This window comes from Rhincodon typus, chromosome 14 (assembly GCF_021869965.1).
Source record: "Rhincodon typus isolate 14 chromosome 14, sRhiTyp1.1, whole genome shotgun sequence".
Lineage (NCBI taxonomy): Eukaryota > Metazoa > Chordata > Chondrichthyes > Orectolobiformes > Rhincodontidae > Rhincodon > Rhincodon typus.
Genome location: NC_063345.1, coordinates 22,183,936 through 22,202,935, shown reverse-complemented (window position 1 = coordinate 22,202,935; position 19,000 = coordinate 22,183,936). Strand labels below are relative to the sequence as shown.

At 40.5% G+C, this 19,000-nt stretch overlaps 1 protein-coding gene across 5 annotated transcripts in view; it reads right to left on the bottom strand.

The window, feature by feature from the left end:
• LOC109911891 (serine/threonine-protein kinase PAK 3-like) overlaps positions 1 to 19,000 on the bottom strand; it is a 224,092-nt gene that overhangs the window by 35,829 nt on the left and 169,263 nt on the right. For all 5 annotated transcript variants that reach the window (XM_048605192.1, XM_048605191.1, XM_048605190.1 and 2 more), the window contains 3 exons: positions 13,145 to 13,328; positions 12,786 to 12,849; positions 1,070 to 1,118 (listed from right to left, as the gene is read on the bottom strand). In XM_048605192.1, coding sequence (XP_048461149.1) covers positions 1,070 to 1,118; positions 12,786 to 12,849; positions 13,145 to 13,328 — 297 coding nt within the window. The remainder of the gene's footprint in view (positions 1 to 1,069; positions 1,119 to 12,785; positions 12,850 to 13,144; positions 13,329 to 19,000) is intronic.

Here is a 19,000-nt window from a genome sequence, read left to right as displayed (position 1 = left end):
GGCAGAAAAGAAAATTTGGGCAACAGGGGACAGGATCTTTCATTCAGAGGTAAGGGCTTTGGGGAAGGTGGATGTGGCCACAATAGGGAGGGCAGGGGGAAGGCGGAAGGGAAGAATTGAGAGGGTGGGGGGGGTAATGTTTTAAAGTCTGTGTGGGGAGGAAGGAAGGAGTGTAGTATCTCCTGGAGAGATTGGGTAAGGGGAGGGTGGGGGGAGGGCTTGATGCACAATTTCAGCATCTAAAATGATGGGACCCCCTTTCCTTTATGCACTTTTAAAGAAAAACTTGTAAACAAAAACAAGCTGCCCACTCCCACCCACCTGCCCACAAAACCACTAACACCACACCCCTCCACCCTACCATTATGGGGTCAGTTGAGCTTTTCACAATCTCAATGGAGCCTTATTTGTTCACACATGGTGGGTGGGTTGCTGATTTTGGCATCCATATTATGGGGTTGACCTGGGAGTCGTCTGGGCAATGTCCTTTTTTTTTTAAAATGAGCCCACCCTCCCATTGAAAACATGCCCAGCAAGGGCATGTAACATACGGCCCTGGGGCTCTCATTTATCCTAGGCCTCCGATTGGTACATTGCCAGACACTGGCACTATTCTGAGTGGTGCTGCCTGCAATAAGTGTTCCCAGCCTCTGACTGACCAGCAGGTTCCAGGGGCAGGATTTTCACCTCCAGGAAAATCTAAATGGAGGCCACTAATTATGATCGATCTTCTCCAACGTGGGGCTCTTAGCTACTGTCCAGCTTGCAGCCAGGACCTGAGTCTCCCAGATTAAATGCTGCCCTGTATGTTTTACAAGCTTTTAGATTAGAGAAAAAAAAAGGAAACTATAAAAACATCGACAGTACACAAGAGGCAGTGGTATGATGACAGATACATCTTTACGCATAGGTTATAATGCGTTTCCTGGTATCATTGGATGTGTTGCATCAAGAGGTGCATTACACACAGAAGTAGCAAAATCTTTGATACAATAGACAGCATTCCAGAAAAATGACTAGACTCCATAAAATGCCAAAAAACGAAAGCAACTTAAGGACAAGGACTTACCTCTTGCCCAGTGGCAATGTCTATTGCAGTGTATACAGTGCCTGATGCTCTAAAGAAAATGAAGCAAAACAGGAATTGTCAGCACGCTCAATATCAAAAATTCCTGATATTTTCGTAGTCACTACTGTGAGGGATGGAGCTTCATTTCAAGTTCTGCATCAAAAGTCCACAACTAGCTCCAACATAGATATGATAATAGAAGTATAATACAAAGCAAAATACTTTGCTTGGATCAGACCCTCATGTTGTATTTATAGGAAACTGTTAAATTCTATTACATTGCTAGGGGAGTTCCTGCTAGGCAACAGGCTGCATTTTATACACAGAATGGTCCAGAAGAATCTACAAGACAACATTGTGGAGCGTTAAACTCACCAGGAAATATTGAAAGAACATCCCCATTATTTCAATCTTACATCAAGGCCGGACTTAAATGTGGAATATAATTTAGCATAAATTTGCATATAACCACAAGTTGATTTTCTGAAACACAAGGTTGACCATTATTCCAAATTGCTGGAAAGCTTCCTGTTCAGAATGGGTTGAATTTTCATTGAACTTCATATAAACAAGCTCAGAATCCATCCTTTTACATTACTGCTTGGAAAATAATCCAATTTTCTAAGCATTTATTCAATTGTTATCTTAACCTTTTGCTGGATTTCAAGAGTATAACTGACTCCATCTTTTATCAATAGTATTTAAAAGGCATCAGCACAAATAATTGCATTTTAAAAATAAAAATGAGTATCATTTCCTTCCTTTTTCTCCTCCAGAGTTTAGGCAGGGTGAGAGAGCTCAGCCAATTTAACCAAGGAGTGCAGGGCAGAAGAGAATGAGAAGTCCTGCCTCCTCAGAGATGCGAATATGGAATCAGAATGACAGCCAATTGGACACAATTGAAACAAATTGATTGGAGTTAAGTCACTATTAACTATAGATCATAAAAAAAAAAGTGGTGTACGCATATCTCTTTAACAAGGCACTGACACTAAGTATATTGAGAAAACCTACGCTAAAGAGCAAATGCTCATTGGAAGTCACACCCTAGCTCTACATATTGAGTATTTAGAAACAGGACTGTGAGAAATGGCTTACTAAACCCATGCTAGTGTTACAAACCCCTGTAACTAAACCTGTGTCCTCTACAAGTTGCACACTAACTTTACTGACCAGGATCAAGTTAAATGATAACATAAGCTGGGATCCATGGTAATAAGACCCCTCACTGTGGGTACTGGATGCTGTTATTACATGTGCCACCACTTTTATCTCCCCTATTTATCACAAGATGATATTAACACATAAAACATTCCAGTAAGTCTCAATCAATTGTCTACTGTTCCTTGCACCGTGAAATGTAACAAAATACACGAATAATATTTTTACCAATATCAATGGACTCACTGGACAAGTCAACAATCCCTGAACTGAACAGGCCAAATTGCTTTTAGAAGCTGCACTTACATATAATGAACTGATACACTTACAAATTTCCTCATGGGGAGAAAATCTCCCTCTTTCTAATCAATTTTTCGTTCTTCCTGAGTTCTTTGTGACAGGAATTAGCTCATTACTTGCCAATAAAATTCCCCATTTTGAATAAGGAGCAGCTTCCATTGTTTTTGGAGCCACGACAATAACATTGTCATTTTAGCTCATCCTTCTGGCCAGTGTCTCTGAATAAAACCCATTCCAACATTTCTGACATGAGTAAATCTAGGAAGTGCTGCATGACCTGTATTGTCTCACATTAATCTTGTATGTCAGAACACATGATCCTTAGCTGAATGGTGTTCCAAATAATTTACATGAAACAACACACGAGTTAGCTTTGCCTCGGAGTCAACAATTTGATAACTGAATATAAATGAAAGCAAGATCCGGAATTGTTACTTTTAACTTCTAACAGAAGTAGAAAAGAAACAACTTTCGATATTATGATAGAATGACTCAGTGATGCTACATAATAACAACAGAATCAATTAAAAAAAATCATTACAGAAAATGCAGGAAATGCACAGCAGATCTGGCAACACCAGTGGAGAAAGATAGTTACAATTTCAGGTTGATGACCTTTCAAGTCCAGTTCTAGCGAAAACCACGAACCTGAAGTGTTAATGCTGTGTCTCTCCCCATCAGTTCTCCCAGGCCTACTGAGCATTTTCTGTCTTTATATATCATTTTGCTTCCACGTATCTAGTGGTTTAATCACTGACTGGAGTGAGGCTGACAAAAACCTGTGGCTAGCTTCAGTGTCCTTTTTGGTAGGTAGGCATCATTTCTGACACATTCATCCTCTGGCAAATTTGAGCTCCACTGGTGTTTGGAAAAATACACACAGTCAGAAACTCTGCCACTTCTTTGCAAACATCCATTGTGATCCTCAGTTGTATCCCATCATGTCCCACTGAGTTTTCTACTTTTAAGTCGGAGTAATATGTTTAGTAACATGTTTTTGACTGACAACCCCTACTCTACAGACACTTTTAGTTAGTCTATGATCCCAAATTCTGTCCCTTCTTGGTTGAAGTTTAATGTCTCCAGAGGCAAGGAAGGGGGAAAACAAAGATCACGTGGGTACCATATTCGATTGGTAGGACAAGGTTAGAGAACCATTGGACCATTTTAAAGACAGTGGGACCATAAGCAAACTGGTTGCCTTCAGCAGAGATCCAGCTTATTTCTGTAAATAAATACCCCCAATTAGATGCCTATGGATCAACAGAACCTCATTACATGAGAAACAGTTAGTTAACAGGAGAAGCCCCCCCCTGCCTCCAGGGAGGGCGTGGTTTTATAAAGCAAGGAGGTGGTCAGTGGCTGTGAATGCTGTTGGGGACCAAGCTATTCTTCACTCAATCACCACCAACATCCCCACACACCTGCTTCCCCCCCCCCAAAAAAAAGGAGTGGTTTTTCCCTTCAGCATTCCTTTCTCTGCTTTCTTCAAGATTTTGTCTACAACTCTGAAGGCCCAATACCTCTGCCTGCCTCAAATGACCTCTGCTCCATGGCACTACTGAGCTAGTTCCTCTCAAATGGGGCCAAGAGCTTTCAGTAGTGACTGCAGCTCCAGAGGGAGCAACTAAATTGGCCACCACTTGCAATGAAGCCTCGTGCAGGCCTGTATTCTGGCATCGCCCACTTTGTTCCAATGACTGGCCATCGACCGAGTCAGTAAATTCAGGCCAATTCCTTCAAACTATACATGGCAATATTAATAAATAGCCTTCATTATCATTCAAGCCAATGTTCACTACACTTTGGATAAAAGTTTGGTTTATTAGTAACAGAACCTTTTTATTTTCTATTCTAGACTCCTAAACCCATTTCTGTCACAGTAAATCAGTCCTTCCTCATTTACTGCAGTCCAACTGGGCTGATTTCACATGTCAATGGTTATAGGAAAGAGATGGAGAAATTTTGGCATTTAGGAGATTTGAAAAATCTGATAAAGTAGGCTTTTAAAATGATCTGAGAGGCAATGACTGTAAGATATAGTCAATAAATAGAAAAGGCAAACCCAGGAGGTGTTTTATGAATTACAGTCCAAGAAGTAAATAGATGAATGGAAAACTCTCTCAGAGGATGGAATTAAGAACACTGGACTGTTTTAAGGAACACCTGGATGCAGAAATTCAGCACTGTAACTTTTGATAGATGGATGAACCAAATGTTTTCATTTGTAAACGGTCTGCAATCTTGTAAACTGATGCGAATCAATTTGCCAGATGCCAAGGTCCGTGGCTGAGGGGTGTGTAGGGCTGATACCCTTGGATCATGCCCGGACTTTGTTCTTTCGTGCCCCTGGATGGTCTACTTTGGAGTCACAGGACTAACCATGACCCACCCGCTGGCCTGAAGGCTGTCTGCAGTGATTTGCCAGGTCCTCATTCCAATTTCCACATTGAGAATTCTCATCCCCACCTTGTTCGCTGCATTTGGTAAGATAGGAAGCCAAATGGTACTGAGGCAAATTGTGATTTTAAAAAGCCATATTCCCCCTTAATTGGCCAACTTATTGCTACCGAGAGAGACATTTGCCTTGCCACATGCATAAAAAAATGCAGCAAGTTGCTCCTGACATCAAGGTAGGCCTTGTGGGATTTCTCACATAGTTCTTTTACAAACCACACTACAGCCCATGTGATTCAGTCCCACAAGATAAGATTCACCCACTGACATTTCTGGAGAAGACAGAACTGGAGACACACTTGTAACCTTTAAAGCAGCACTTTTATATGGTTAAATGACATGGACCCCTGCAAGTACCCTCTAAATATTCATAAGTGGATTATGATCAATAAGATTTAATAACAGTTTGTTGTGTACAAATGCAGTTCCAATACTGCCTGTTTTGTATCTCCACCCGAGACCAATTTCTGGTACTAAAATGTGCACCAACTTGTAAATGCAGATGAAATGAATTTATGCTAATCTTAACATTTGAGTACATGCTTTGGTTAAGTGTTGAACAAAAGTTATGAGCATAGAAATAGATTGTGCAGTTTTTCTCAAGAAGTTTTAAGATTAGAATGTACATAAGTGTAATTCCATTAGAAGATTAAATTGCTATAACAGGAGTTAACGTATTAGATTACACATTGTCTGTGGAATTAACAGGTTTGATTAGCAAACATTGTTTGATGTACTTTGAATTTGGCATAAGATGGCATTATATTGATAGTCTTTTTGGGAGAGGTCAGATGAAATGAACATTTTACATTGATATGGTCTTCTTTAATGACCTGGCAGGGGCAGCCAGAGGGTCTACCTACTCACTGCGTGTCACTATACAACACTGCATATTAATACACTAGTTATCCCCATCATTAGAATATCACAATAGAATCCCTACAGTATGCAAGCAAGCCATATGGTCCATCGAGTCCACAGTGGCCCTCCGAACAGCATCCCATCCAGACCCAACCCACCCCCACCCTATACCTATAACCCTGCATTACCCATGGCTAATTCACCTAGCCTGAATATCTTCTGGTGCTCTGGTTTCCTCCCACAATCCACAGAAAACCCATGCAGACAGGGGGAGAATGTGCAAACTCTGGACAGACAGTTGCCCAACAGTGGAATCGAACCCAGGTCTCTGGTGCTGCGAGGCAGCAGTGCTAACCACTGAGCCACCGTGCTGTCCAACCAGGCATGGAATAATTACAACAGGGAAGAAGACCATTCACTCTATTGAGTCTCTGCTGGCTCCTTGCATGTGTAATTTAGCTAGTCCCATAGCCTGCATCAGGAACAATTCTCTATGTACTGTCTTTTTGATTTTGATTTTACTGTCATGTGTACTCAAGCGCAAAAGTACAGGAGTACAGTGAAAAGTGTACAACGTCACCACATGAGGCACCATCTTAGGTACAAGTATCTTTGGAACAAGGTGGAAAGAAAGAACAAAGTTAACAGTTAAACATGGCAATAGTTATAGTACAGCGTAATACATACAAAATAAGGCTGAAAGTTATACATTGCAGACCTTCTTAGTTTTAAGTAGAAAATAAAGAAATAAAACTGAAGTCTTTCTTTAGTGCCTAGCCACTTTGAGGAATCACCTCGAGCCTGGAAGTCCATGCTGAGTCAACACCAGGCTGAGAGACAGCCATGTTGGGCCACAGAGATCGCCCTGCCATGTTGGTACCTATTCCGAGGCTGGGAGAAGAAATAAGAGAGAAGAAAAGTAAAAAGAAAAAAAAAAATGAAGGAAAAAGGATAAGAAAGTGGATGGAGCAGATGAACTCCATCTGAACTGTCCTACTCCACTGCCATTTCTCTTTATAGTTTTGGCCACCTCTTCAAATCTCCTCCCATCCTTCACTGAATTGTGTAAAAGTAAACTTAAAAGCAGTTCACAGGTACGTTATTTTTGTTTAGTTACCTGGCTCACATGCCAGTCCTCACGAGATAACCTCGTGGAACATTCACTAATGTAATAAGAGTAATGGATGTATGACTGTTTGAAATCAATTGCAAAGCGAAGTGAGAGTTCATTGTCCAAGAAAAGTTAATTGCTGTTGTAAGGCAAACATATTCAATTGTGACTAATGAGAAAGCGACACAATACAAACAAGGATGATATATCAGGCCTCTCTGGAGTAGCATGCCGGATATCAAGCTCTGATATTTCCCTAGTTGTTAAAAAAAAGTTAAAGATTTTGTTAAAGTATGCAAAGTCCTCAAATTACTTAAGAGTCAGGAGAACGGAATATGGGCCAGGCTTCTGTACTTCATACAAATTCCTATTCATTACAAATAAATAGATTCAAACTTCAAGTAAACAGCAATGGACTACCAATATACAAGTCTACAAGGTAAAATTCTTACTCTCTTACAAAACTCCATCTACATACACCGTCAGAGACAATAAAATATTGAGCTATTCAGCACCCTGTTCACTGAGATAATTTCTTTTCGTGCCATTCTTCAGTCTCTCTTCTCCAGGTACTTTTTGCTTCCTTGCAGGAAGCACAGAGCAACTAACGAATTATGAAGATTTTATTTAAAAAATTCACTTGTGAGATGTGGGAGTCGCTGGCTGGCACGAGTCATCCAGCACGAAAACAAACCCTTCAGTCCAATTAGTCCACGCTGACCGTGTTCCCAAACTAAAATAGTCCCACTTGCCTGGGTTTGGCCCATATCCCTCCAAACCTCTCCAATTCTTGTACTTATCCAAATGTCTTTTGAATGTTGTAACCGTACCTGCATCCACTACTTCCTCTGGCAGTTCATTCCACACACTAACCACTGTGTAAAAAAAGTTGCCTCTCATGTCCTTTTTAACACCTTTCTCCTCTCACCTTAAAAACGTGACTCTAGTTTTGAACACCCGCACCCTAGGGAACAGACACCTGGGATCTCACCTTACCATTCACCCACCACTGGTCCTTTAGAACATCACTGTATTGTCATGCCCAAATAGAGTTACAGATCACTGATTTACACAGATTTTGTTTTCAATATTTTTTCTGGTAGAGAACTAATCCATGAATGTTTCAGAAAGCTTTTCAACTAGTTTTCCAAGTTTTGGAAATAATTTTAATTATGTTCTTCATAAACTCACTGACTAGTGGAAACATTATTTCCAAAGTATTCCTCACTTTTGATAATTCACATACCTCGCTGTCTCAAACTGCCACTTATGTTCTTTGTTCCAATGAAAAGAGACACAGTTTGCTACTCTTGCATGACTAAAGCCTCTCATCCCTGGTATATTGGTATGTCTCTTTTACAACCTCTCCATGAACTTTAGCAAAGATAAAACACCCAAAGGTGGACATACTGGGCAAAATTTGAATCCTCTCCCTGGAGATGTTGTGGATGGGTGGGGGAAACAGCCTGTTTAATTGGGTAGAAAGGTCTGCCTATCACCTGCCTGACTCACCCTCCACACTTCCATGGAATGAGAGACAGGAAGTCTCAAGAATTGGCTTCTAGGAAAGAAGGCCATTGAGGCCCTTAACTGGCCACATAAGGGCTCATTCCACTTCTGTTAGTATTCAACCAGAGGAGGACAGGGGCCATTCCATTATAGCTAACTTGCCAGGTGAACCCTACTGAGCATTCCTGCAGCCTGAAGGGGTGTTCCTTCTGTTTGAATAGCCCATACACCACACGAGACACCAGCTGGCAATATGAACTGCCAATAGGTGAAAATAATATTATTATTATTAACAGATACCTTACTAGGATGTCCCACACTTGCCCGGACAAGCCCACCTGACTTACCTTCACTGCAGAATCATGCAATGAACCTGCAGCTTAAGTTTCCTTCCAGCTGACAATGGAAGTCCTGGGAGCTTGTCAGTCAGAGGCAGGAAACTCCTCCTTCATTGGCCTAAAATTATGTCATTTTTGTACTTGCGCTCCTATCGATAGCACCTAGCATCCCACTTTGAGAGTTTTAAGCACTTTGCTCAAGTTTACTCTCTGAATACCAAGTCTACTCCCTTTTAAATTTTTACCATCTAGTGTTTACTTTTTATTTTTATTCCTTTCAACATGTACAAATCACATTTCTCCACATCTGGCTCCTATCACCTAAAGCAATAAACTACATAAAGCTCCTGACATCACCCACAGCCTCCAAGTGTGCCAGGCTTCTTATTTCAGTTCAAATTTTGACATCTGGTCCCTCAAATCTGACAGTGGGAGATCAATTATATATACTGAGAAGTATAGTGAGGCTTTTCAATTCCTATCTATGTGGGGAGTGCCTCTAATGCTACGTATTTCCTTTTCTTTAAAAGAAAGCAGCTTTGGGCAACTACCTTTTCATGATGCCACATATATCCTCATTTTTTCAACAAGCTTGCAGTCTGACAATGAGTTCCGAGTCATATAATACCAATGCATTACAAACATCAATGCAAGGAAAGCACAGACATAATAATGATACAATCCAAATGAAATTTTACGAAGTAATAGTGTGCTTCTCAAATTTATCTTCATGGCAGTGGCAGACCTCTCTTGTATCCCCAAAATGTATAACTTGGTTAACACATGCCTTTTCCTCTTTGGTACTGGGATATGTAACCATAGGAGGTCAGTAAGCTTGGGCCCCAATCCCCATTCCATCCCTTGGTAATCAGATATATGGCTAGCATCTTTCTTTCATTCTAGCTCTGTTCCTTAACCAAAAGGCAAAAAGAAAATGCTGGTTAGCACTGCTACTTGGCACTCTTTAATGTAGAAATCTCTATAAAATACACCTTCATTTAAGGAAGTTTATTGCTTTTTGTTTAAAATCTCAAATTCATGCTTACTATTTTGTCAAACCTTATCTTTTGGAAATATGCTCACCACCAGTTATGAACGAGAAATAAATTGAAACAAGACACCCCACGTGAAAAGGTTAGAAAACCCTTCTCCAGAGAGAGGGTAAAGCCCCGTTTTTTATGAAGACGGCCACCAGAGGTTTTGGAGAGATTTTAACAAGGTCAACCAAGTAGACCTCATAGAATAAGAGTTCCCTCATTGGACCAGGCCGACCAGAGAGCCCAGGCTGACAAATAAGAACAGAAGTGTCAGAGGTTCTGTCGAGACAGTGAGCGGGCTCGGAGGGAGCCGGATCAGTGTCAAGGATTCTTCATGTGTAAATAAAGGGTAACTTGGTCACGTTTACTAGCCTCTGTGGAGTTCTCTCAGGTTTATTTTCCCTTTCTTCTCCATGACCAAACCTAGATATGTCCCTGGAAAATTCTAATCTGTTGCTGTGTTGAGAACAAAGTCAAGTGGGAAGAATCAATTATCGAAGAGTTTTTGACACACGTAAAGCCACATGCTCAGTATTGACTTCAGGCACAATTCAATTGAATTCAGTAGACTAGATCATCGCACAAAATACATACCCTTGAAATTTATCTATGGTCTATAGACAATTATATACATTCAAGCAGAACAAACATGCAGATTAGTAGGTTTTAAAAAGGGGGGAAAATACCTGCACCGGGGCACAGGTAGATAATTAAACACCAAGCAGTAAAAGTCAGACTGTGATTACTAAACGAACACATTAAAAACAACTGTTCCAATATCCTCTATAGTCAAGGGGGATGAAATAACCAGAGAGATGCTCCTTCTATGGAGAAAATTATGAGAACCTAAACTCTTAACTAAATTTTAAACCAATAATTGAGGTTTTTAAAATCATGCCAAAAGGAAATTACCAAATCTGCATCTGCTATACAGCTATTCTCCACTTTCCTGAATGAGTGAAGCTTGAACAATATTCAAGAGATGTTTCAGAGGACTGGGGGAATTGCAAATGTTACATAACTTTTTATATCCTTTATCAAAAGGAAAGGCCAGCAGCTACAGGCCAGTCAATTTAACCTTAGTGATGGGGAACTTTTAGAAATGATAATTTGGGACAAAAAAAAAAAATCAACAGACCCTTAGGCAAATATGGGCTACTTAAGGGATGTCAGTATATATTTGTTAATTTCTTCTTGGGTAGGTGAAAAAAAAGAAAAAATTATTAGCCAACTGATATTTGTGTACATTTACTGATGCCTTTCTACCCTTCTCTATATCTTTGTTCTAGCATTTAAAACTGTAGACATGTGGTATTACAAATGACTACTTCAGCAACACCATGAATGACTTGTTCCAGAGAAAATAAAGCTGATTGAAGGATCACCTCAAATGTTGTTGTTCAAGCTGATATGCAAATATCTTTCAAAAAAAGAAGCAGCTTTCAGAATGTGGTGATAGGCAAATAATATATTGAACTGTACCTAGAAGAAAGCACTATATTATGTAATAGATCCAGTGTTCAAAGTGAATGGAACACTGGCATTCAGAGAGATGTAGAATATAGCTCTCTCTACTCCCCAACAGTATACTTCAATTTGATCAGTGTGACAATTTTGCTGTTATGGGCCATTTATTCCAGAATTAGGGATATCTATAGGTTGCAAACCTATGCTGTTAGGAATCAGGCAGATACACGTCACATTTATTTCAGATGAAAGCTGTACAGTCAAAAGGAAACTTTAACCCATCAGATCTGGAGGTGAAGGGAAGCTATGCAAGAAATGGAATAAATCTTAGACTGAATGAAACAAAAATCAACTTGTATTTTTTTTTTTATACAAGAATATTCACATTTATCAGTTACTGAAGAATTCTTATTTGTATCTAAAATATACTGCTGATATTTCAAATAATTTTAAAGTGATAATTTATAAGGAGTATTGTAGTGTCTCACTTATTATTAGACAATGAAACAAAAGCATGAAATAAAAATATAAATCTCTCAAATTTAAATATATATAATCTACATCTGCTCCTTCCTCAAAAATGATAGGGATTTTTGCTCTCATCCATCCATCACCAACCACTCCTCGTTTTCCGTCATTCATTAGTCTCTTTGCAATTTGCAAGCAAACCTGCAGAACTGCCAAGGTTGACATAGAGAACATCTAATTAAACCAGTCTCTCGGAATATTCAGGCTGTTGCCTAGAAATGAATTTATAGAATGTCCGTGGATGTTAAGTAGATCAAGCTTACTCTTAGCATAGCTTCACCCTTGATCTTCAAGCCCAACAGCTTTCCTGGGACTAACTGATGTAAAAAGTCAGGCAACCTGAACATATGTTAACATTTTTGCATGCCACAGTCTGAGTCCATTGCCCCATTCAAAGGCAGAGGCAATATCCCCAGCAACAAAACTCCAGCTCCACACACTATTCTTAAACTTCTGTCTTTTTCTAGTGGTATGGTGCATTGTCAACATGTCAAATGCAGCACCAATCACAGCAAGTCCTTGCGATGAAAGGGGTTGGGGATAGGGAGACCGACCGCACGACCGGCATCACAATCTCTGGAGAAGCCAATAGGATATGCATGGAAGAAGAGAGGTGTTTAGAAAGGCAGATCCAACTAGTGTCAGACACACTGATACCAGTGTAATACAAAGAATGGCTCGGAGGTGGATTGCTGTTTATTGTTCAAAATTCTCACGTCTCCAGTTGAACTACTAAAACATTTATCCTTAAACAGCTTTTAAGGATCAAAACCAGGACAAAACCATGACTAGCCACAATCATGATTTAGGAGAGGAAGGTAGAATGACTTCCTTAAGAACCATAGCCATTGATGCCACATTTGCATGTTTTATAATTTTTTTTAAACAACTCCACATTAAAGAGTGACTTTTTTTGTCAATTAATAAAAATGAAGTCTTTCACCTACCCCTGCCCAATCTTTTCAAATCTTGTGTACTTCTTTTTGGGATCACCCACGCTTACTATGCTTCCTAGAACAAAAGTCGATATTAAATGTCAAGATATTATAACTGTAGAACAAAGGGCATTCCAAAAGCAACACTTTTGTGAAGACAACTGTTTTTTTGTTAAACGATTGCATGTTAGAAAGGCAGATTCATCACATGCATTGCCTCCTTTCATAAAAACTTCTCCATCCAGTCTTCTGTGGCAGTGAAAACGTGAATGTGACATTGTTCTGCCACTTGCACAAATACGGTTTTAAAAAGTGATTTATGTTATGATGAACTAATCTTCAGTGAGAATCAAAGAATTTTAAATACATACTTAATTTTTCAAGAATCTCTTCATCTGTCATCTTGGATTTCTTCCTTTGCTTGTCAGTATTTCTGCAAAGCTGGCTGTTCAGACTGGTGGTGATGTTTCCAGGTGGTGTTGTGACTGGAGAAGTTGTCACATCTTTAACAGGGGCCATTGGCACAATGGGCTCAATCACTGATCGGGTAAAAATCTGCAAAACAGAATTACAATCACTATCTCATCACAATTAACTCATCACACATCAGTAAATTCTTCCCTGAATACTCAGTCAATACAGAACTGAACTCAAGGTGTTTCTAATTCCATTGTGTAGGAACACAGGAGCAGGTGTAGGTCATTCAACCGGATGAGCCTCCCCTACCACTCAATCATAGCTCATCATCCACCTAGGAATCTCAGTCCGTTTTTTCAGTGTGGAAAAAAGGTCCTTGAGCTCATCGTGTTTGCACTGGTCATCAAACATCCATCCATTCTAATCTCATTTTCCAGCACTTGGCCCGTAGACGTGCAAGCTATAACATTTCATCTAAATAGTTCTGAAGTGTCCTGAGGATTCCTGTCTCTACTACCCTTTTGGTAAGTGTGTGTTCCATATTTCCACAATTGAGAGAAAAAAAACTTTTCCTCAAATCTTCTAAGTTTTAGGGTAAGGAGCAGGAAAACTCCAAGGGGAAATGTTTTTCCCTATCAACATTACCTCTGCCCCTCAGAATTTTGTACACCTCAGTCAAATCCCTCCCTAGCTTACTCAGCTGTAAGGAAAATATGCCCAGCCTATCCAGTCTCTCATCTTAGCCAATTTCCTTTCCTACCCCCATATTCCTTGATGACATTCATATCCAGAAATCTATGGATTTTGGCCTTGGTCGATTGAGCTTCCATAGCCTTTGGGAGTACAGAAATCCAAAAATTCATGGCCCTCTGAAATTCCTTCTCATCTCTGCCTTAAGTAATCTGCTCCCTTATTCTGAGGCAATGATTAAATTCAGAGAGGGGAAACACCCTTTGATATCCACTTTGTCACACCCTGCAATACTTTTGCAAGTTTCAGTTAGATTCCCTTTCTTTCTTTGAAACTCTGGAGTATATAAATCCAATTTCCTGAAATCTCTCCACATAAGAGGATCTGCAAACATGGTATTAGTCTAAAGCTCTGCTACACGCTAAGTGGATGGTCAGCTGTGATTGTATTAAGGGGTGGAGGAAACACAGTGCATTGAATGGCCTATATCAGGTCCTATATGCCAAGGCAGTATTTAATTCTCCTTACCCCAGCAGACAACTAGTATCCCCTTCAAGAGCTTCATCCTACCACAATCATCATTAAATAATGGTGCAAGAGTTCAATGCCAAGCTGGTTGGGAAAGAAAGTGGTGGGAGGTGTTCCCTCCGCAACTGGGCCCCATCGCCCATCAGTGGATCCTGCCTGAAGAGGAACTCCATTCCAGGCTGCCTTCCCCTATTGCCTCAAATTCCAGACCCAACAATCATGGACTTTCAAACACTTATTTAAGAAGTGTCTAATCCATTGCAGCTTGTTGCTGCTGCTCCCTGGGAGTAACCGTTGTATTGAAAGCTGCCAGCATCTCACTGGCCAAAGTGGGATTTCCTGTCTCTCATGGGTGGAGTTCTCACCTCCAGCCTTACTGCCAATCCAATCACTGCAGAGCAGCCATTTGCCCTCTGGGCAAACTCTCCTGAATCTTTAGCTAAGGACATGTGTGAGGATTGGGTTGTGGGATTCAGTGTTTGGCAGACCCTGTCACCTTGCATAATTCAGGCCAGTAACACATCCTCAAGTTAGTCCTAATGTCAAAGTGCAGTAATTCAGAAAAGACAGCACTTGCAAATTGCCCAATTTTTTTCATCAGAAAAGAATCAGAAGGAGCCTATTTCATCTAAATATTTGGTGATGCAGTACAGTGGCAGTAAGAAGGATTTCTGGAAATAATTGTACAGGACATTGAATTGGAGAGACCACTTTTGGAATACAGTGTACAATTCTGGTCACCTTTCTACAGGAAGGATGTTGTGAATCTTTTCTGCACCCTCAAGTTTAACAAGGATGTTGCCGGGACTGGAGGATTCGAGTTATATAGACAGCCTGAATACACTGGGGCTTTTCTCCCCCCTGGAGTGGAGATGTAGGAGTAACCTTTATAGAAGTTTATAAAGTCATGAGGGGCATGGATAGGGTGAATAGCCAAGGTCATTTTCCCTTGGGTGGGGGGAGTCCAAAACCAGACAGCATGTTTTTAAAAGGTGAGTGGCAAAAGATTTGAGGACGACCTGAGGGATTACATTTTCACACCGAGGTTGGCGAGTCTATGGAATGAGCTGCCAGCGGAAATGGGGAAGGCTGGTACAATTACAACATTTAAAAAGCATCTGGATGGGTATATGAATAGGAAGGATTTACAGGGATACGGGCAAAATGCTAGCAAATGGGACTAGGTCAGATTGGGATGCTCGCTCAGCATGCGCGAGTTGGACTGAAAAGGTCTGTTTCTGTGCTGTTTGACAAAAGTACATTTCAACCAGAATTGTAGGCAGTATTCCAAACGTGGCCTCCAATGTCTTGTACAGCCACAACATGGCATCCCAACTCCTATACCTAATGTTCTGACCAATTGACAAGCGTTCCAAACACCACCTTCACTGCCCTGTCTACTGGTGATTCCACTTTCAAGGAACAATGCACTTGCACCCTGAGGCCTCTTTCTTCGGCAACACTCCTCAGGGCCCTACCAGTAACTGTACAAGTCCTGCCCTGGTTTGCCTTGCCAAATACGATACTTACCATTTATCTAAATTAAACTCCATCTGCCATTCCTGGGCCCATTGGCCCATCTGATCATGGTCCTGTTGTACTGAGATAATCTTCTTCACTGTCCATCTATTTTGGTATCATCTGAAAACTTAACCATATCCCCTATGCTCACATTAAATCATTTATACAAATGAAGAAAAACAGTGGACCCAGCACCGATCCTTGTGACACACCACTGGTTACAGGCCTCCAGTCCAAAAAGCAACCCTCTGTCTCTTACCTTTGAGCCAATTTTGTATCCAAATGGCTAGCTCCCCTTGGATCTCAAGCAATCTAACCTTACTAACCAGTCTACCACGTGCAACCTTGTCAAACACTTTGCTGAAGTCTGTACAGACAACGTCTACTGCTCTGCCCTCAATCTTCTTTGTCAGCTCTTCAAAAATAATCAAGTTAGTTTGACATGATTTCCCATGCACAAAGCCATGACAACTATTGCAAATCAGTTCTTGCTTTTCCAAATGCATACAAGTCTCTCAGAATCCCCTTCTACAACTTAGCCACCACTGATGTAAGGCTCACCAGTCTATAGTTTCCTAGCTTTTCCTTACAGCCTTTCTTAAATAATAGCACCACATTAGCCAACCTCCAGTCTTCTGGCATCTCACTCATTGCTGTCAATGATACAAATATCTCAGCAAGAGGCCCAGCAATCTCTTCCCTAGCTTCCCACAAAGTTCTGGGAAACATCTGATCAAGTCCTGGGGATTTATCTCCCTTTATACATTTTAAGGCCTCCAATACTTCCTCTTCTTTAATATTAACTCATTTCAAGACTTCATTATTTATTTCCCCAAGCTCCCTAGCTTCCATGTCTTTCCCCACAGGAAATACTGATGTAAAATATTGGTTTACTGTCTCAGCCATCTCCTGTGGTTCCAAAAGTAGATGATCACATTAATCTTTAAAAGGGCCCTGTTCACTCCCTAGGTACTCTTTAGCCCTTAGTATTTTAGACTAGAATTTCTTTGGATTCTCCTTAACTCTATTTGCTAAAGCTATGTCATGTCCTATTTCTGGCCTCCTGATTTCCCTCTTTCATATACTCTAACTGCTCTTGTAGAGATTCATTCAATCCCAGCTGTTTATACCTGATACAGGCCTCCTTTTTCATGACCAGAACCTCAATTTCTCTCATCATCCAGCGTTCCCAATAGGTAAGTGGTGAATTTTGGTGAAGGCCAGAAATGGGGGCTGGTGCTTTCTGCTGACTGCCCTTTACCAATCACAACAACTGGCTAGGCTCACATTACAGAACATAGCAGACTGGAAAAATCCAAGAATTAGAGGGGAGGGGAGAGGAGGGGAAATGTGGAAGAAAGCGAGGAGAAGGAAAAATGTAAGGTTTTTGTAAATCTACATTCGTCCTCTATCTCCATATGCTCGTTATTTGCTCAAAGATTTTCTTCCTCGTTCAGAATAAAGATATTTAACCTGCTTCCTACTTCCCTTGTCCTTCAAACTCTCAACTTAACACTATCTTCAGGACCTAGGTACAAAACATTATGCGAGTTAAAGGAATGGCAGGAATGAGGTACACACCATTAATCAGCCTGGAATTTCATGGAAACTAGTGCCATAGTACTGATGTATCGAAAAGGCAAGCCATTAATCTCTTGCAGATGCTCCAGGAAATTAGGCTCCTGTGAACGTATACATTACTTGTACCTCCCTAAGTAGTCCTGGGTGGTTTCTGCTACTCCTATGTTACCCTCAATGTTTGTAGTTCTGCTTCTGCATTAAAAGCAAACGTGATCACAAGTTTCTTAAATTGGCACCGTTTACTTGCCACCACTGCTTTTAAAAGCTAGGAAATAAACAGAGTAGAGACCTGGTAACAACTTGGTTTGTTGTTCCAAGATTATGATGGAAAACAGTCGCTCACTGAGCACACTCAAACTAAAAACACTAAATTCTACATTTGGAAAAGTGCTGCAGATATCATTTCATCGACTTCATGGTTATTGTACCCAAGGCCACTTCAATTGGAATTTGCTGTTGCAATGAATAAAAACTGAAGCTTTAACAAACATCTTCGAAATAGTCACAATGCAAAGCAATGAGACACAAACACGAATTGTGCAGCTATAATGGAAGCAACTCTTACAAAAACAACTTCCTCGTGATTCCAATACTTGATTTTATGAAAATAATTCATACATTGTTTTTAAGATGACAACCATGACAGAGAAAGAGTCACGTCAGCCAAAGCAGCATGATTATAACTCGTGTAGCTAATAGTCATTTATCACTTTGAGATTGCAGGATCTGAAGGTACTTACAAGACGAACAACGGAGTGAAATTTATGAAGCACAAACTTGTTAAAAATTGAACTGGCAGCAACTTTGTCAGTTTCACTGCCATTTTAAAATATTATTTTCTGTTCATTAATCAATTTGACACCTGACAATTTAAAGTGGTTCCATTAACATGGATTGACTTTGAGGCCAGAAGGGAGAAGTGGTCCATAAAAAAAGGTACAAAAAAAGTGATGAGATGGCTGTTATGACCCAGAAACAACTTTTAATAAAGTTAATCAAATTGCAAAACTTTGGCTCATCTATAAATATGCTAATAGACATTAGGTGGGTCGTGTTGTGGACAGTGCGGAGGGCTGTTCTAGGTTACAAAAGGGACATTGATAGGATGCAGAGCTGGGCTGAGAAGTGGCAGATGGAGTTTAACCCTGAAAAGTGTGAGGTGATTCATTTTGGAAGGACAAACTTGAAAGCAGAATACAGGGTTAAAGGAAAGATTCATGGCAGTGTGGAGGAGCAGAGGGATCTTGGGGTTCATGTCCACAGTTCCCTGAAAGCTGCCACCCAGGTGGATAGAGTTGTTAAGAAGGCGTATGGTGTGTTAGCTTTCATTAACAGAAGGATTGAGTTCAAAAGCCGTGAAGTTATGCTCCAGCTATACAAAAGCCTGGTTCAGCCACATCTGGAGTATTGTGTCAAGATATCGAAGCGTTGGAAAAGGTGCAAAGGAGATTTACCAGGATGTTGCCTGGAATGGAGGGAAGGTCTTACGA